General features: G+C 38.3%; 1 protein-coding gene across 4 annotated transcripts; it reads right to left on the minus strand.

Moving 5' to 3' along the window:
- Positions 1-4,373: 4,373 nt before the first annotated feature.
- On the minus strand, positions 4,374-20,783 carry LOC149236298 (uncharacterized). 4 transcript variants are annotated; one of them, XM_089372369.1, is made up of 3 exons: positions 20,438-20,783; positions 18,964-19,035; positions 4,374-4,964 (listed from the first exon to the last, which is right to left on the minus strand). In XM_089372369.1, the coding sequence occupies exon 3, from the start codon at positions 4,961-4,963 to the stop codon at positions 4,565-4,567; it is 399 nt and encodes a 132-aa protein (XP_089228495.1). In that variant the 5' UTR covers position 4,964; positions 18,964-19,035; positions 20,438-20,783; the 3' UTR covers positions 4,374-4,564. The 4 variants fall into 4 exon arrangements, with proteins under 4 accessions (XP_089228495.1, XP_089228492.1, XP_089228494.1 ...); XM_089372366.1 differs by having other exon boundaries at positions 4,374-4,981; positions 20,438-20,781; XM_089372368.1 differs by lacking the exon at positions 18,964-19,035.
- Positions 20,784-21,106: the final 323 nt, after the last annotated feature.

The following is a 21,106-nucleotide window of genomic DNA, read 5'->3' on the forward strand; positions in this document are numbered from 1 at the left end:
CAAATTCATGTCAAAGGATCTTAGCTCGAGTGGTTTGGTGCACAATTTGTTTCCCCAATTGTGTAGGTTCTAGTGTCTAAAGACATATTGCAATTTGCTTGTTAGTGACATATATGAAATAGTTGTATCATATGTCAATCTTATCTAAGTTATTGATTCTCTAAAACTCCTCATTCCAATGAACCAATATATGTGTGTGTGTGTGTGTGTGTGTGTGATGTCCCAATTCCTAGTAGGCAATAGATATTTTACAATATCAATAATCGAAATCATTTTCAATCACTATCTTATGTTATCCTTTAGTTGTCAATGAGTTGAGTATATGCATTGTGGCTTCCTATTGAAGTATTGATGTTAAAAATCAACCTTTGTAACTAATTTAATCTTTTATATCTTTTGTTGTAATGTTTCGCCAATATCATGGATTCTTTCACTTGCATTATATATTCTCTTATCTTTGTTTATGCAATTGCTGACCATATATGGATGCTTCAACATAAACATTGGTGGTTCCTTGTTATTTTACAAAAATAATTGAAGAGAACTATAAAGGAAAGAAGGCTTAAAGAGGGGATAGTCATTGTAAAAACAAGCAAAGAATCAAATATTCAATATGGTTTTGGCATTTTTGGCTTTCAATATTGGTTGACAATATAAAGAGTGAAATAACAAACGAATGGCGTGTTTCCTAGACTAATAAATGCCCAATCACTTGAGAACAATATGGTGCAAGGTTGTGACAGTAATCACTTAAGAACAATATAATGCAAGGTTGTAATTTTTCCAAAAATTTGTAAAACTCCCCAAAAAATCATGAAATTTTGGTCACTTTTTTTCAAAAACGAAAAAATTACAATAAAATCGTAAAAATCACCAAAAAATCATTAAAAATGTCAAAAAAAAACATGGATGCTTTAGATACTAAAAAAAATGAATATATATATATATCCGATTTTTACAATTTTTTCTTTTTCCTAACCCTCTTTGATTTTATCCTGATCATGATTTTCAGAACATTGAAATAAATTGCAAGCTTGTGATAGTAATCAAGTAACAATGTGAAAAGAGATCAAAAGAATGAGGTGCTTCTTGACAATTGAATGCCCAAATCACTAAAGAACAATATTGTGCAAGGTTGTGAAAATCAATGTAACAGGGGAATAGGTGAAACATCATATATTTGCTCATTTTTCCCCAAATACCAAAAAGATGGTGAGATAACACTTTTGATGTTTTTAGTTTGGTGGTTTAGAATCATGTAACAGTCTGAAAGTCAGAAATAATGAATGAACCCAAAATCAGCAAAGCAATGTCATGCGGAAAGCATTGGGCCCTTATCAAAAAAGCAATATGTGGGACTAGTGTGGCCATATCAGCAATGACTTTTCTACATATCAAAAGGGCCACATAGATTTTCACACTTCCAACATACAAAGAGGAATATTGCATCAACCAAAGTAATCAAATGAAAAGTCTCTCTCAAAATCCAATATATAGTTCACTAGCAGTGTTAGGTGACAACAACCAAACAAATGACCAAATCTATTATTGGAGTTAGAATTAGCACAAACATGTGTGAACCTAGGTCTAATATGCACCTCAAGATTTCAAGGGTGGAGGTTGGATAATGTTTAATACGTGTCATTTGTGTAAATAGATGCATGCATCCTCAAGCTTTTAAGCTCAATGTTCATATCAAACCCAAATTTAAATAGGTTTGCATTAATGTCCAATTCCGATGCACCTATTGAATTGTTTTATACACTCACATGCACATGCACACACATATAACATCACCCTCACCCTTACTAGGGTTAACACCACAAGCAAATAGATATAAAAAACCAAGCACACAATAAACATATTCAAAAAACCAAACACAAAAAGATGTTAAATCAAAGAGATTCAAAAGGAGCCCATACACATTTCAAGCATTTCCTTTCAATTCCCTAATGTAATGAATTACATGCCACATTTTGCATTGTTCATTCCATAATTTCCATAAGAGTAGTCTAACGAGGCTACAATTTCACTCGGAAAATAATGAAAATTCCAGCAAGATTTTGACAAACTCTTGCTGAAATTTTTGGAAATCAGGATGGTGCCTCATTTTGATGGTGTTGAATCCATTCCCGCCATCAAAAAAGTGATTCAAACATTCTAACAATCAACTTTTTTTAAAATTCTCACCAAATTCTGACAAGAAATTTGTCAGCTAATCAAAATTGTGACTTCAATAAACCTCATCTGTCCATTATCCCAATAATTTTTATTTCATATTAAAACCCTAATTACCCATCAAAATGCCATTCATTTATTTACATTCTAATTAAATTATTATAATATAAAAAACTTATAATTTTATTTCATTTAAAACAGCTTGGATTCATTTGTCTATAACTACATTCTTGAAATGCTCATCAGCATTAAAAATAATAGGGCTTTTGGCACATCAATCACAATAATTAGATCTTCCTCACTAAACAATAATGTGATTACCTAGTATAAATACGAGTTTTGCATAGAAATTGTTCTTTATTTAGTTAGTTTTGGTAAAATGTTAGTTCATAGGCTATTTGGATTGAAGATACTGGTTTACCCGTGTGTTCTCTAAAGAAAAAGGAGAAACAGTAAAGACTACTTGTCTTGAGTCGGTGCTAAGAGACTTGAGCCAAGGGGTACTTTTAGTTAAAATATTGTCAAGGTTAATAGTTAGTTGAATTAGTTGCCTTCAATTGAGTCGGAAGATTGCTTAGGTCAGTTTAGTGGAATATTTGCCTTCAAAATAAGAAATATGATTAATGTGATCAGTGCCAAAACTGGGACTAGAATTGACCGAGCGTTAGATTGAAATGTGGAACCAGCCAACAACTGTGATATATATATATATATATATGATATATATATATGTGTGGGGGTCATTCGAAAAAATACATAAAATAGATAAATTTTAATCAAATAAATGGAGAAATTTTAATAAAATAAATATATAGTCATGGACAATTGTTAGATACGAAAAATGGAAGGTTTGGTGCATGTAACGTTGTAAATAACGAGATGGCATTGATTATGATGCATATCACATATTTAAAACAAAGTCCATTAAGATTGAGCAACATGCTACAAATAATATGTTCCCAGGCCAAAATTTGGGGTTTCCAGCCCAAATTTTGGGGTTTTGATTGAATCGCTTTATAAGATGTTCATAATTCAACATAGTCTACGCATATTATTCACAATAATAAAATCTATAGGATGATGATAATTCAACATAATCCATGTACCTGTGATCTAACATTCTGCCTCGTGCTGTGGTATATTGTTCACAGTACCAAAATCTAAATTGATGTCCTTTTATAATTTACATGATTTTATACCATCTAATCTCATAACAATAAATCAATAATTACTTTCTCATTTTAGAAAAAGTTAAATGCTTCAAGGAGATGGGGAAGTTAGGGTCAGTGAACCTAAGAGATGTAGATCCTCTTTTGGATTTTTTTACAGAATCCTTGGAAGAGATATCGATATTCTCCAACGGTCTATTCACCCTCTCTTCCCTCGTAATACATCTTAAGTATCAAGCAATCATTGGGGAAGGGGGTTTGGGGACAAACATTTTGTACCCAATCATCCACCTATGTACATGAAGGATCTGGGTGTATGTCTGTTATGATGATCATCGCAAGTAACGGAACATTCAAAGCTGCAGTGAAATGATCATATGACAATAACACTAAAGCTTGCTCACGCTTGGGGGCTTGGGCCTAGTTATGCATGCATTGTTTTCTCTGTTTGCGCTTGGTAATGCCACTTGTGAAATATGTCAACCTCTTTGCCACAAAGCAAACAGGGAGCGTTTGGGAGGATCTAGCTTAGCAATGCCACTCGTGAAATATGTTAAACTCTTTGCCACAAAGCAGACGGGGAGTGTTTGGGAGGATCTATTTTGGTTAAGCCAGGTCGAATGTTGCTATAAGGAGAAGGTACCTTCCAAGCAATCTAGTCAAGGTTGTGGGGTGGTGTGGATGGAAAGAATTGAACTAGGTCACAATTGGTGGGAGGTCTTCATGTGCAAAGGAACTTCTGGCGAAGGAACAAAATAGACGAGAAGATGGGTGCTGTGAGATGTATAATTAGTAGTTATACACAGCATCAGCTTCACTGATCCAAATGCAACCACATGTTCACCAGCAGCTTAAATGACAAGTAATAGAGATGAAAATCCACACATCAAAATAAGACATAGACATGACCACCGCATTTCAATGATACAGATATTAACATAAAATGCAGCAGTTTGAGTTGGATAAGGACTTCAGATGATAGGGGAAAAGAAATGCGAAGAGTCACAACTGGATATTACATTGCAATAAGCAATACTAAAACCATAATTTGTATTTCTTCCAAACCTATAACAGATAGCCATAATCACAGCTATAACAAGTATAAAGTCGTTCTGCTTGCCCTGATATTTAAAACTGTCAAAAGCAATTATCACAAGTTACACGGAAAGTACAGAGCTTGTAAAGACTTGGACACAGTCTCAGGTGACGTTAATAATTTATCCTGGACCAACTTTAGGAATGTCATAATGTTCACTGAGATTTGCTAAATATTGGTTGAAATCTTCAATTCGTTGTCTGTGTGATCTGGTTGCCAATCTTGCCAACCTTCTTACATCTAACTGGTCTCTTTGTTCCTCGTATTTCTTCTCAGCTGCCGTGCGATGGTCTTCGTAAACAGATTGCTGTGCTTCAGTGCCTCCGTTTTCAGCCTCACCGGTCAGTTTAGGATCAGATTCTGAATCATTTGTTGATGATTTTCGTGTTTCTACCATTGCCAAATTCTGCCCGTGATGTTTCGTTTCTTTCTTTTTCTTCTTAATGCCGCCAGCTTTTACATCGAGAGCTTTGCCTTTCAGCTTCAGCTTTCCTCCCGCCACATTTCCATACGCTGACATCCTTTCCAATGATGAACACTAAATAATTTAATAGTCAGAATTTCACTGAAAGCTAGTTGAACTATATAAAATGGAGTACAAGGAATTAAAATTTCATAGCCCTCACTCCCTTACTTGGATAGCAAAATCAGATCCCAGACCAAACGGGAAGAGGTTTCTCAACCAATTAATTTTAAAGAGAGGCACAGAAAATTTTGTGCTAAAATAGAATCTCAATCAGAAGAAAAGGTGTGCTGGAAGCACGTCAAAATAATCTATATAAATAAATCCAACTTTCAATTGAAACCCATTCAGATAAAAAAAGGTGGGCAAACATCCGAGCCCACCCCACAAACTCTTTTACAGAGAAACGAATATTATCAGCAGAGATGCAACCCATTGCTCACGTCAACCTAAGTGCATGCACATAACACAGAGATCTAGAACAATATTACCCCCCATAAATGTATAAACACTGATAAACTACTACCGTTAGAAATGTTTTAAGAAAGCCCAAAACCATATAGCAATCTGAGTAAACATGTTAGAAACAGCAAATACATATATATGTATATGTAGCGGAGAGCCAATCTTAACCCCAGATCTGTTAAAAACCAAGATAAATTGAAAACTCTAGATGTGCATCCTCAAAGATTATTTAATGATACTGATATTTCCATGTCATACCATGTCATATTTTGATCCTTCCGTGTTTAATAATAGATCGAGGGTAAGATAGATCTATGCCAATTTATTGATTATGTCATAGATATATGAGATACAACTGCACAAAATTAATATATATTCACTAATGTTTATCCAAAATATCTACGACAATGAGTTTATCCAAAATAATACAACAATGAGTCCCAACTGCGAAAGCCTGTATTCTCTATTTTTTTATTTTTCATTAAGAGGTTATTTTCTCTCTGGCTTATATATAGTAATGAATTTTCCTCTCATCCTCTCTGCATAGCCATTTCAAGAGCCTGCATTGACCTTTTTGACCAAAGCCTATATCATGTGTCAAATTCCAGTCCAAACTTAGTAGAATGGGATTCATCTTTCCACTGAATCGTTCTGCTTAGTGAGACAATTTCCTTTATCTTTATTAAGAATTATGTGTTCATTTTTCTAAGTATAACGCTTCTTTGCCAGAACAAAGTTCACATTCTTGACTGGCTCATCTACATCGTGATCATGACACCTGTAGCAGGTAAACAGTTGCAAGTAGATATGGTACTTTCAGAATTGCCAGAACAAAGTTCACATTCTTGACTGGCTCATCTACATCGTGATCATGACACCTGTAGCAGGTAAACAGTTGCCAGATATGGTACTTTCAGAATTCAAGGAAACCGGGAAACAGCATATCTCCATCTAGATGTATAAGCAGGAAGCAAATTCTTTCTATACACTGGAACATAGATGTATGGATAGTTTACTGACGGTTTCTAATTTCTAGCTTCTAAAAAATCATGCTACATGTCTAGTTGAAAAGGTATTTAAAAGGAAGTGACGTTTTTATACTCAACTCTTCCGGGAACTGCCTGGCAAGCATTTCCTATAGATACCTCCTGTTAATATTGGCAACTAGGGCCAAATTCCACCTTATGACAGCTCATATGATGGAGATGATTATTGCATTGGATTCCCCTTTTCAAGAGGTCCAATTTTGATATAAATTTCATCTCATTCTGACAAGCAGAAGTGGAATTTTGAATTTATTCTCTCTCATGCACAAATTGTCAAGGTCGGCCTCAGTCAAATAAAGCCAAATAGATGTGTCTCCACGCCCTCAACAAATTGTATAAATAGGAGTGACCTTTCTCCTCATTTGGATATCACTCATCACATCACACATCTCTCTCTCCTCTCTTGATTGGTTCGTACAGCTTGGAGGCAGCCTCTCTCTTCTTTGCACGCATCGCAAGAGAATCCATCCAATCCTACTTCATGAGGATTACCGAAATCAAGAATGATCTCCTATCTATTGGAGAAGTCATTGGTCACAGATAGCTCACTCTTATAGCATTTGGAGGCCTTACAACAGAATGGGATGTGTTCAACATTATCATCCTCAACAATGACAGAATTCCGAGATTTGATGAATTATTGGCTAGATGCACTCAAGAAGAGATAAGGATGATGGAAGGAGACAAGCCCTCAAATGGAAACAATCCTACCGCCTTCTCCGCTCATGATAAGAGGAAGAACTATGCTAATCCAAAAAGACAAGGTCAAGGGTTCAAGGCTAGATTCAAAGAAGGAAGAAAAGGAAAATGCTTCAATTGTAACAGGTTTGGCCACTTTGCTAAAGAGTGTCCTCACAAGAAGAATACTCCAAGAGATGATGACAACCATAACAACAACTTCAAGAGAAATGGCAATCAAAGGAACAACAAGTTCAACAACAAAGGAAAGAGGAATGCTCCCGCTGCTCAAAATGGAAATGGTCGTCCTCCCAAGAAGTCAAAAAACTCTACGTATGAAGAAGTTAATGTTGGTGTAAAACAAAAAGAATTTTATCTTATTTTTGCCCTCACCACCGCCTCTCCTCCAAATACATTAGATCATTGGTTGATTGATAGTGGTGCCTCAAGGCACTTCAGTGGGTACAAAAAGGCTCTTTCAAACTTGATTGAAAAGAAGACGAATATGGAGATTATACTTTTGGATAATGCCATGTATCCTGTGAAAGGACTTGGGACTGTTACTCTTCACTTTAATCAAGGTCAAACCCTTCATTTACAATAAGTATTGTATGTGCCTGATCTGAAAAAGAATCTGGTCTCTATTTCTACAATGGAAGATAAAGGTTTCAAGGTGGGAAGGTTCATGTTTGAAAAAGGAAGCCAAGCGATGCATTCACTCTTGGATTCAGGATTGAAGGTCTCTATCAGGTTGGAGAAAATCGTTGGGAGCAATGACTTGTGATGCTTCTCTTCAATCTGAATTATGACACTGGAGATTTGCTCACCTTAATTTCAAAGCCTTACCTGATGTAAGGAAGATGGTCACAAGTATGCCCGAATTCAACTTAGATCATGAAGGTGTTTGTCAGGGTTGTGAAGCTGGAAACCATTCCCCTCAAGTGAAACTCAAGCTACTAATATCCTTCAATTGGTCCATTATGATCTATCAGGTATGTTGCCTGTGACATCTTTGGGTGGATATTTGTAAAATGCAATTTTTGTGGATGACTTCTCTCGCAAAACATGGATCTATTTCTTAAAGAAAAAGGACGAAGAGTTAAAGTTGTTCCATTCTTTCAAAGCCTTGGTCAAGAATCAAACAAGGAAGAAGATCAAAATATTGAGGACTGATAATGGAACTGAATATGAATCGAATGAATTCAATGATTATTGTAGAGACGCTGGCATTAAGAGGGAGACCATTACTACATATACTCCTGAACAAAATGGTGTTCTTGAAAGGAAGAATCAAACTATCATAGAAGCCATGCATGTCATGCCTCATGACCAAGGTCTACTGAAGTTCTTATGGGGAGAAGTTGCCAACACCATTGTGTATGTTCAAAACAAATGCCCACCTCAAGCATTGGACTTCAAAACACCCAAAAAAGTATTCACTACTAAGAAACCTGATGTTTCTCATTTCAGAATTTTTGGTTATCCTGTATATTTTCATGTGCCAAAAGAGAAAAGAAACAAACTAGATGCATCTGAGAAGAATGGAACATTTGTAGGCTACAATGAAACTTCGAAAGCAATGGTACAATAGTACTCATGGCAGCTAAGTACCCTTGGTACCTATTCGGCTTCTTTCTTTCACAAAATGTCCCCATTGGTACAATATGTTTCTCAGCATCTTCAAGAGTATCTTTAAGCCACAAAAGTCTTTTTCTTGAAGTAGTAGGCTCACTAGAAGGTGGATCAATGGGATCCATCAAAACTTCAACATCGAGCATTGGATCATCAGTAGGAGGCTCATCCTGCTTTCCTGCATCATCACCATTATTGTCCTTCCTAGGGATAATGAAGATCTCAGACTTTCCTAAGGGCAGAATCTTCATCGAAAGTGATATCATGACTTATCTCTACTTCCCTTTGACAAAGCACATAGATTCGAATAAGTCGTGAAACACCAAGTTTGGAAGGATGCAATGAACGAGGAGTATGAGTCGATCATGAAGAATGATGTCTGGGATGTGGTTCCTAGACCCAAGGACAAGTCAATGGTCACTTCAAAATGGCTCTACAAGATCAAACATAGAGCTAATGGGAGTGCTGAAAAGTTCAAGGCCAGATTTGTTGCTAGAGGCTTCTCTCAAAAAGGAGTAGAATATGATGAGATATAACCCTTGTTGCCTCACAAGGATGAAGCCTTCACCAAATGGATGTCAAAATTGTCTTCTTGCCTGGCTCGCTTAAGGAGGAAGTCTATGTAAAACAACCCAAGGGGTTCGAAGTCCAAGATTGAAAGACACATGTATGCAAGTTGACGAAAGCCCTCTATGGGTTGAAACAAGCACCCAAGGCTTAGTATGAGAAGATTTATAGCTATCTTATGAAGTTGGGATTTACAAGGAGCAATGTTGACCCAAACCTATACTTCAAGGTTGCAAAGGACAGCCCTCGCATTCTGGTCCTTTATGTTGATGATCTCTTTCTGACAAGTGACGACCCTCTCATTCATCAATGCAAGGAGGAGTTGGCTTCTGAATTCGAAATGAAGGACCTAGGATTGATGCACTACTTCCTAGGGCTGGAGGTCTGGCAAAAGCCAAGTGAGATTTTCCTTTCTCCAGAAAAACATTGTGAAGCTACTCAAGAGATGTGGGATGGTGGGCTTCAAGTCCATATCTACTCTTATGGAACTCGACTTCAAAAAGCTATGTGGAAGTGTTATTGGGTCCGAATTAGCAAACCCTTCCGAGTATCGTCAACTAGTGGCGGCCCTGATGTTCTTGGTCAACTCTTGTCCTGACTCCTGACATATGTTTCATTGTGAACACGTTGAGTCAATTTATGGTCGAGCCTCATCACATTCATTGGATTGCTGCTAAGAATCTCTTGAGATATCTCCGGGGCACAATCCACTGTAGACTGAGATACACTGTCGAGAACTTTATGCTACACGAATATTCAGATGATGGCAGTGTGGTGGATGGTGGATCGTAAGAGCGCGTCTGGGTGTTGCTTCTCTTTGGGGTCTGGCAGTGTGGTGGATCGTAAGAGCACGTCTGGGTGTTGCTTCTCTTTGGGGTCTGCTTCAATATCTTGGATGAGTAGGGAGCAGAAATCGATTTCTTTAAGTGCCACCGAAGCCAAATAAATTGCTGCAAGTATGGCCTGTTGTGAAGTTGTTTGGTTAAGAAAGCTCTTCAGTGAGCTATCTGAGCATGTGTTGGATACCACTGTGATCTTCTGCCACAACCAGAGTGGGATTCACTTATCAAAGAATCCCATGTTCCACGACCGCTCCAAGCACATTGATATCAAGTACCACTTTGTCCAGGATATGGTACAACAGGGAGCAATAAGGCTCCAACATATTAGAACAGATGAGCACATCGCAAACATTCTCACAAAGCCTTTGGGGAAGGTCAAATTCTTAACCTTCTAAGAGAGACTTGGAATCGTGAAACTACCCTCCTATGAGGGTCCCGTATGAGTTGGACACACAGCTCTGGGAGCTCCTGAGGGCTTGGGGTACTTCTGGGAGGGCTTGGGGTACCTCTGGGAGCTATGGGCAACTATAGGATAAGTGGTTCACCTTCCCCTATTGGTGCGCTAGATACAAGGTGAGTGGTTCACCTTCCCCTATGATGCCCCATTATGGTTGACATGTGTGTAGGGTGAGTGGTTCACCTTCCCCTACCATTGCGAACACATGTATGTAGGGTGAGTGGTTCACCTTCACCTACAATTGACATATGCATAGGATGAGTGGTTCACCTTCTCCTATGGCATATGCGCAGGATGAGTGGTTCACCTTCTCTTGCCAATGCCCCAACACACATCCTACCCATGGAGTCCGGGACTCATGGGAAGTACCTCTCATCTGACCAATGAGTTGGGAAAAGATGGTTAGGGACCATAGCACTATCGATGGACGTGTCGTGTACTGTCGCACTCCCTATGACTAGGATGCATGGTGTTCAACAACTTGATCTGGTATCAAGGACTGACTTTTGTTAGTGGAGAGTGGTATGATCTTATGACTCACTCTTGATCACTTCTTCATTATTACTTCATGGTTCAACAGAGCAAGGCAGTGATGACAGAGATGGTACATGATGACAGACAGACTGGCAGGTGTAATTCTCCCCTAGTTGAGAAGGAGTGTTAAAATTGGCAACTAGGGCCAAATTCCACCTTATGACAGCTCATATGATGGAGATGATTATTGCATTGGATTCCTCTTTTCAAGAGGTCTCATCTCATTCTGACAAGCAAAAGTGGAATTTTGAACTTATTCTCTCATGCACAAATTGTCAAGGTCAGCCTCAGTCAAATAAAGCCCAATAGATGTGTCTCCACACCCTCAACGAATTGTATAAATAAGAGTGACCTCTCTCCTTATTTGGACATCACTCATCACATCACCAGTGAAATAAAGCCTAATAGATGTGTCACCACACCCTCAACGAATTGTATAAATAGGAGTGACCTCTCTCCTCATTTGGACATCACTCATCACATCACACCTCTCTCCCCTCTCTTGATTGGCTCATACAGCTTGGTGGCATCCTCTCTCTTCTTTGCACGCGTGGCAGGAGGCTGAATTCTTCTGGGGCGGAACAAATCGAATTTCAAGAAAACAAACAAGCATTGACCAGGGCTTATTTGACCTCCGTTGACTTCGATTTTGATGGCAAAAAATCGATCTATGGAGGCTCCATTTATTGGAACAGGAATCGAAGTGATTGGAACAGTTTGACCAGGGTTGACTTCAGCGTTGACTTCCACGTTTGACCACAGAAATTGCAGCAGTGTTTGACTGGGTTTGACCAAACTGTTTTGGGCTGACTTTGACTCTCTTGGAAGGCTGAATTGGACTATTGTTGACGAAGTTGCTTGGAGGACATTTTGGTGCTGCTTTGACCAACATTAACTTTCTAGTTAGGGCTGCAGTTGACTGTTGTTGACTGCTGATTTTGACAGGACAGTTTTGGGCAAGCAAATTTGATATTTGTACTCTCTCTGCTGAACTATTGAATAATAATAAAATTTGATCAAAGGTTTTTTTCCCACATTGGGGTTTTTCCCTTGCATCCGGCAAATCTTGTGTCCTCTTGTCTTGGCTTGTATTCTGCAAATAATTGGAAATTGCCATTGGGCTGATAAGGAACATTGATGTAAATTGTGCTAAAGCATAGAACATACCATTGTTATCTAAAATTAACAACTCCAGAAACATTTCCCAGGAACTCTCCAACAGTTTTCATAACTTTCCCTGTGTAGAAACAAGACTCAACCCAGACGTTTTGGTTTCAATGAATGATGTCTAACTCTCATCACCTCTCTGCATAACCATTTGAAGCACCTGACACTGAACTTTTAGGATGAAACCTAATGTCCTAACTTTTCGAAATGGAAATAGAAAAAACGTCATTTTTAATGATCCTTTGCTCAGGTTTAATTCACTGCATTGGCCACCGAAACACTTGCTTCATCAGCATCTTAAATGCTATCAATATATTAGATATATCAAAGTTGACATTCGTAACGTGCGCTTATCTTTTTATCCTCATCTCAGACTTCTAGATGTATAATAAATTAGTGAATTCACACAACCATGGTTGTCTGTCAAATGTTAGCTACGGTTTTGGCATAAGTATTACCAATTCATGAAAGGGGCATTTCAATATCCACTAGAATAAAAGTGCTTCTTTGGAGCAACATCCTTAAATTCCTGCCAGAGGTATAAAATTGCTTCTAATCCTTGTCCCTTGAGATTCTCGTTGCACTTGATATTAATATTACCAAACATGATTTACTGTATATCTTCATGCAATTGGTAAGAAATAATTCTCCGAAATTTCAAGCCAAGTTTTAGATTTCACAGCATTTATACTGCACCTTGAAGTACTACTCCATGAGCTGACAATACAGAACTCCCAAACAATGGTGAGAAGATGGGGGGCTGATTGTATAGAGCTGCATTTGTGTACTGTGCTTCACCAGCTCAAAATCACCTCCTTTTTTAATGATTGGGGCCTTTATCTGTTTTTGTCTTCCAGTGTTTTGATTTAAAAATGACTCAGCAGTTGCCTAAGAAATCACAAAGTTTCCTAGTCAACTCTCAGACTCAGAACCCAACAAACACCCCGCAATCCTCATTTGTAAGTCTTGCATGCCACATTTGTCAGATCCAAATAGACACAACTCCCATCTAGAGCTCTCGAAAAAAGCCTGCATTTATACTTCAGCTTGAAGTACTACTCCATGAGCTGACAGTACAAAACTCCCAAACAATGGTGAGAACATGGGGGCTTATTTGTATGGAGCTGCATTTGCGCACTGTGCTTCATGATTGGGACCCTTATCTGTTTATTTCCTCCAGTGTTTTGATTTAGAAATGACTCAGCAGTTGCCTCAGACAGAAATCACAAACAAAGTTTCCTAATCAACCATCAGACTCAGGACTTAACAAACACCCCGCAATCCTCATTTGAGTCTTGCAAGCCACATTTGTCAGCGCCAAAATAGATGCAAGTCCCATCTTGAGCTCTTGAAAAGGGCCTGCAAGGACCACTTGCGAGTTACGAGTTGAAATTAGCTCACAAGAGTTTCAGCGGTGAATGACCAACGCCGTTGGTGTTATGCATATACCATGCTGGTTTTTTGACCTGAAGCTAGATTCAAGAACACATACAGCAGAAATCATTCCACGTCAAATCACGACTAACTTGGGAGTAATTTGCTTGAGAGTTTCCTTATCGCAGTAAATCAACCACAATTCCATCATTGGATTTTGGAACACAGATGAGCATCATTTGGTGCAGTAGTGGAAAGCTCTTTGAAACCCCAATATGAAGCATAGAAAGGATTACTTGTCAAACTACAATGGCCTGTTAAGGTTTTAAAAATCATACTGCCGTAGGTATCTAGATGCCATTCATAGATGAAAGGCTAAGATTTGAAGTTTGAAGGTATCACTCCTTCCAATATCCCATGAGTGATAAGGTACAAGTCATGGGTAAAAAACATATTACAAGGATCCATCATTTTTTGTAGTTGAACAGGTAGCCTCCCTCCAGTTTTTCAAATATGGTTTGATATTTTTCAGATACCAGTTTAATTGCACCATAAATTTTGGTTCCACGATTTTGTTTAAAATTAACCTTATTTTAGATTAATAGATATCATGTATTTTATTGCACATACTTATTGAAGAGAAAGTGAAAGCTATTACATTACAAAGTAACCATCCATTTTTTCTGTAATTTGAGAGTCAGCCTCCCTTTGCTTTCGAAAAACAATTTATTCGTTAGTTTCTTGATACATTGACAAGGCAGGGTTCTCCCTTGGTTAACGCCATGGAAGCTGTGGGTTACATTCATCATTGGACTTTGCTGCGTATTACACTACCCAGGCCAAAAACTGGCCAAATGGTCAATGGGAGTTTCACCAATGACTCTTTTCTTACCATTCCAGAGGACAAGGAGCCAATGGACAACACTGTAGACTGTATTCATAATTTTAATGAAGATGCAAGTCTAAGATCCAAGAAGCCAAGAATTGGCGCTACTAGTAAGCCCAAGAAGCCATTCCAGACTGCCTTGCTAGCACTTTATGTGGGGAGGCCATTGAAGCTCTGAGTTACCTTCATCGTTGGACTTTGCAGGATTTTACACTACCCAGGCCAAAAAGCCAAATGGTCACTTAGAGTTTCGCTGATTACTCTTTTCTTACCATTCTGGAGGACAAGGTGCCAATGGACAACACTGTGGAATGTATTCATATTTTTAATGAAGTTTCAGGTCTACGATCCAACCAGCCAATAGTCAGTGCTATCAGTGAGCCCAAGAAGCCATTCCAGACTGGCTTGCCAGCCAGCAATGATTGCAGATTCACCGTGGTCAAAACTTCACCTTGTCAAAGACCCCTTGGGAAGTAGTGTTCCAGCATATAGATAAGAATGTCAACAAATGGATTTCTCAGCCTCTGTCCATCATGACAAGATTTCACATTTGTTTTAAGATTCTAGCAGCCATTCATTTATTATAATTTATTTGTCATGTTGGGACCCTTCTCAAGCAACCTCTCAACAGCTTGAGAAGTTCCTTCGTGATGTGACTTTCTCTGGGTCAGCCTGCAAGGATGGAAGGGCGTTCATATAATTAATTGCACTTTGAAAGATCAGGGTAGCTTGGGGATGATTGGTTCTGCCCACCAAGCACAAGACCCTATATGCCAAGCAGGTTAGTGCCGAGTAGGTTATACGAGACATGGAAGAGCAGAGCAACTGGAAGGTTCTCTGCAACCATATTCTGCAACGATCCCTTTTGGAATCTTAGTTTCCAATCTATACTGTTAACTCCAACAAAGCCCCATATTCTAGGCACCTTCATGGTGCAGAGGATCTAGACGGCCAAGAAAGCCATCAGGCAGCATTTAAGCTGACAAGGAGACCCTTTGGGCACTGGCCTATCTTTTAACAGTCCTTGCATTTGGTGGTCTCCCTTGGCCCTTTTTGAAGGAAGAACTATGGCTGAATTCCTTTTGGTTTTCAGCTAACAGGCTTTTTCAGAAGAGTATTGTGCAAGCGCTGGATCTTTCTGATGGCAGCTTCAATTGATGGAAAACATGGGAAACTTTAAAACAGGAATTGTCTTGCTCAACCCAACAAGACTATTGTTGATAGGGTCTGAGATCTGATAACAGAGGACTTATTTCCTAAACTATGTGTGGCTATCCCAATGGCTTGGTGGACAGACTGGAAGTGGAGTGGTTCTAAATCGTTCATGAAACCAGCAGAGGGATATTGGTGATTAAGTATGAAGCCAATGCTAGATGCCAAATTAAACAAAATATGAAGGCCTGGCTCTAAACAATCTACGTAGTTGGTTTAGCTCCATTCAGTGCAAATCTTTTATCAAGCCTCAAAGAGATGTATTTGTTTGGTGCCTGATTCTGTCCCAGCCTTCCTCTTTGTCAGACCCTGAAATATCTAGGAGTTTCATAGCCAAAATTTTTTAATTTAATTAATACTGAAATTAAATTTCAGCCCCTAGGATCAATTACACAATAGCTAGATATCAAATAGCAGAAGCATAAGAAATAATTTCCCACATAAGCAAGCAATTTCAAATCAGCTGTTCATTCTTTCAAAAAACTTACAAGGAAACCTCCACATGCTGCCCAAAACAGCACTGTACAGCTACCCAAAATACCTTGAAGTAAAGCAAAGTGACTACTATACAAATGTACAGCTTACTCGTACAAACTTGTTGGTGCCTGTATGGACTGTCTATGTTATTGTATGGATCCGCACAGTGATGTTTATACAGCCATGCAAACCCTTACAAGCATATATATGATTGTGGGGAACTGTTCCATACATTGTGCGGAACTACACACTGCCCTAAAGCACCTCTTCTTTCCTGCCTCGCTGCACTCTCTCCCTATCTCTGTTGCTCAACCTTCTCAACTGCTATATATAAGACTAAAAAGTGAATTACAAAAGAGAATTACTTTTCCAGAAATTGAAAATCCCCTTACAACCTATAATTATTAATTATAATAAACAAATCTAAGGCAAGAAGTTAGAATTAACACTGGCACACCTCCAGCAACTGATGGAATTTTAGGGGGTCAGTCCCATGTGCAGTATGTTTTCGCTTCCCTCAAAAGTTCACTGTCCTCCTAACTCAGCTCATTTGTGCCATGTTAGCAAGTCATGCTATAAAACAAACAACCTAATTTGAAAGCACAATGAATGTGGAAGCCAAAGTTGTGAGCACCACAGCCATCTGCTACCTCCTTGGCCAAAGAATGACAAGTTCCTCAAGCTGGAATTGGCTATTTCAATAGAGATGCCACGAGCAGAAGGAAGATTGATGGGACACCACTGAACCTATTGATGATCCAAAATTTACTGGGTGGGGCCCAAACCCTAATGTTTACCGTCCACTAGATCTAAGATCCATTGCTGCTGCTTCATGTTTATGGTTATCCTTATTGGGACCATCTGGCCCCCATACTTTGTTTTTGGTTCCTTGATTTCTAGTCCTTGGCCATGTGATTTTTTATCTTGTGTCCCCTTTAAGGCATATTTCAACAGCTGCTGGGGTGCCTCTAGCTTCTAGTTTTTGCTTGTGACAGCTACATATGTAGCCAACCTTTTGATATCAAATGCATATACATATCATTCCACTGCAATGGAAGTTTAAAGGATGTATTTTATTCAAAAATTAGTTTCTTGATACTGATTTATTTAGGTCATAAACTTGGAACAATGGTTTTGTTTCGAATTTAGGCTGGGTTAGTTAAGTTGACAACACCCTTGTAATGGTAACACCCATTTTTTTATTGCTAGCAGTTCTGAGAAGGGATCCAAGCTGATGAAAAGTACAGCAACGGAAAACTTTGCTTCCTAGACATACTCAAAGAAGTGATTTGTCTGGCAAGCAATTAACATGTCTGTTGATCTGCATTGCAGAGTAACCCATCTCCACCCCTGTGGAACACAACCCATGTGATCCCCATCACAAAGGACTAGGAGACTGCAGGGGAAAGCCCCCATTCAAAAGGATAAGCCCCCAAGGACGTGGAGACCTCCCTCAAATTCCCCAAGAGACATCCCTCAATGGTTTTTGGGACAACATTTACACACCCCTAATACAAATTTGTTCACATATGGTGCCAGTTCTACAAGAAAAATATTCACCCACTTGTTCACCATTCAGGCCATAAAAAGTATTATCTATGCAGTGTGTTCTACAATACTAAGTCAAATGTTTTTTGTAATGAGGGATAATTATAACAACAGTTTCAACTACCATGTCTGTTAGGTTCATGTACCCTATATCAGCTCTTTTTCAAGGTTCTAATATCAATAGCAGGAAGGCTTTTCAAACATAATATCTAGAAATTGGTGATTTTAAGATGTATCACAGTCTTATGTTCTAGGATCTTTGTTCATTAGATAGAAAGTTACATAACATTAAAAATATATATATATATATATATATATATATATGTCCCCATTTTCCTATCATGTGGAAATTTGAGCGTTCCTTCCAAGCCATCTACAAACCCCCCCCCCCAAACATCCGACCCAGTGTCTCCTTTCTTTAAACGCAGCACAACATAGCTGTAAATATATTCAACTTACGCAACTTTCTTAATAGCAATTTGCAGTGCCTATTTTATTGCAAACATAACATTCCAAATTGTCTGCTGTTCAACTGGATGCACTAGAGCAAAATTGAATGTCTGGAAAATAAAGAAATATGAAAGTGGGGGCCATGGCACAAATCAGACTTAGGTTTCATCAAGCAGCCTTAGGAAATGGCATCACATGGACAAACTAGCTACATTTTATTCTGGAAACATACTAGCTATAGTAATGATAGAATCCCAATGGTGAGTCAGTGCATAATGTCTAGTTCATATTTTAAGCATTACCAAGAATTCTGTTTCAATATTTTATTAGGGATTGAAAATGATCATGTCACCAGAGGGCAATATCCTCCTTGCAACTGTTCAGACACTAAGTCAAACCACAGATGAAATAATTTAGATTATTACCACATGCAGGGATTCAATGAATAGTCCTTTATACCAGTGAGTAAGATACTAGGAGTCATTGTTTCCCATCGGGGAGAGTTAATGGTAATTGGAAATATATTAAAGCAACGCATGGTTTCAGAACACTAATGAAAAATCCCAGAAAATGATGTAGATTGCAGACCTCTGTGGAACACGAGGACTTTTCAAGGCACAATGAAAGAAACAGCTACACAAAATTGAAAATCTGCATGCCTTTGCAAGAAAATATGAACTATCAGGATCTTAGGAATGATTTCTGCAGGGAGGCCTACTGACCTTCACTTTTAATTGCAGCACACCCTACAGAAGCATGCCGAAGTCAAGACTTAGGTTTCTCCAAAAGTAAGCCTGATAATAACGAGAAAAATGACTTTAAAATAGATTTGAAGAAAACCTTGTATCCTAATATTACCGATGATTTAAAATGTCCTCCTAGAAAACACGTATTTACAACTAAATCTGAAAGCTTAGCATCCTGAAAACAATGTTGCATAAATGCTGGGACAAAAATTCACTGTTTACAAAGTTAGATTGAAGTCTGTTCTGGTCAACATAACTGTTGACTAACTCTGCTTTTGTTATCATGTGATCCAACTCTCTGCAACTCATCTTTTGCCTGCTATATACGAATGTTCATTATGTACACTGTACATATTGTTTTCATGATGTAAATACGACACACCAAAGTCACGTTAAAATAATTGAGAAATGGGCAATCCAAGTTTGAGTCCAATTCGATTATCTGTGAAAATTGTGTAAACTAATATTGCCTGCATATAAAACGTCCTTTACTTGATATTAGAATATAGTTTAAGCAGTCAATTTTGTTTTCTCATGAGCTGTGTTTGATACCACTTTCTCCAGACTCTCAGTTTCATACATTTTATGGAATTATACGTCCACTCCCATCAGAAACGTATGTTTTGGAGCTTATAAGTTTGTCACCTATACTGAGAGCAAAAGTTAAGTGAAGTCATCAACACATGACGTGCATACATAATAGGTATGCTTATCAAGCACTTTGGAATCATTTTTCCAAGGACTCTGCAGATGAAACTGAATTTCAAGATTATGTTACCTTGGTAAACAAAACAAAACAAAAAATGTACTCAATCCCACCTAGATAGGAAGGCCAAGATGATTTATCATGTATCTGACTATTCCGTCCTGGATACCAGCAAATAAAGCAAGATTCACAGAATTGAAACCAGACCAGCAGAGAATGTTCAATCGCCTCATTCCGTTAGTCCACCGATATGATTCAATTTTTAAGTTAAATATTTGCTGTGTAGGATGAAAGAACTTTAGACTAAGTTACCACAAGTACCTTTGGAGGTGCATCGAAATGTCATTCCCCATTTCAGATTCTGAAACAGAGAAGATACACCGCCAAAACTTTTCAGGGCTGCTTTTGTTTTTCTGAAATAACAGTTCAGGATCCAGAAACAGAAGCACAAGTTTCAGCCCTACCTTGAAACATCTCACAAATTTGGTAAAAGTTTCGGGTGCAGGTCGCAGCGTCTACGAAAAACCTTTCCACATTTATTCCCTTAAAACCCTGACAAGCTAATCCTCCCGCTGGTTTTAGAAAAGGGTCGGGGAAAAAATATCCAGGCATACATATATAGAAAACACAAACCCTTCTGAATTGTGGAGAACAATAATTGTGGCAGAATTTCAAACATATAACATGAGAGGTGGCTAAAAGCAAGAACGAAAATCAGAGGGAGAAAGTGGGTCAAATTTGTACCTGTACCCTGGTGAAGATAGCGGATCGCAAACAGAACTCCACAGGCCTTTATTGCGAGCAAAGTCGAAATGAATTTGTTTAATGATGAACCTAGGTAGATCGGCTTCAGGGAAATAAAGAACGGTTTATACTAGAACCATCCAACGCCTGGCCAACGGGCAACTCTCTCTTGTCCAAATGAAATTGTTCAATGATGAACCTAGGTAGATCGGCTTCGGGGAAATAAAGAACGGTTTATACTAGAACCTTCCAACGCCTGGCCAACGGGCAATTCTCTCTTGTCCACGACAGTATTTTTAGGGCACACTAATTGGGCAAGCCATCCCAGATTTGGACATAGCCTATAAGCCATGTATTTGTATTTTGGGGCAAAAGTGGGCCTAGGTGGGTGTCCTCACTTCACCATTGTCTTCATCGTTAAACGACACGGTCCCTTTCGATTATACGACTTATTTTTTTATTTATGAAGAAATTGAACTTTGAGTTTATAAACCACCAAATCATATTTTTTATTAAAAGATATAATGAAATGAATTCATCTCGAATTTATATGTATTAGCAATGGTCTTAAAAAGTGCAAAGATATACATTAGATTTGAATTTAAGTTCCTCAAAGGCGTAAAGATACCGAAGAAATATAAGATTTGGGAAGATCATCTCCTAAATAAT

Source organism: Pinus tabuliformis, chromosome 8 (assembly GCF_031772625.1).
Source record: "Pinus tabuliformis cultivar Carrire ecotype Pingquan chromosome 8, CPIR1, whole genome shotgun sequence".
Lineage (NCBI taxonomy): Eukaryota > Viridiplantae > Streptophyta > Pinopsida > Pinales > Pinaceae > Pinus > Pinus tabuliformis.

Bases quoted from the DNA above. Each gene is read 5' to 3' on its own strand.
- LOC149236298 (XM_089372368.1), bottom strand. From the start codon at position 4,963: ATGTCAGCGTATGGAAATGTGGCGGGAGGAAAGCTGAAGCTGAAAGGC.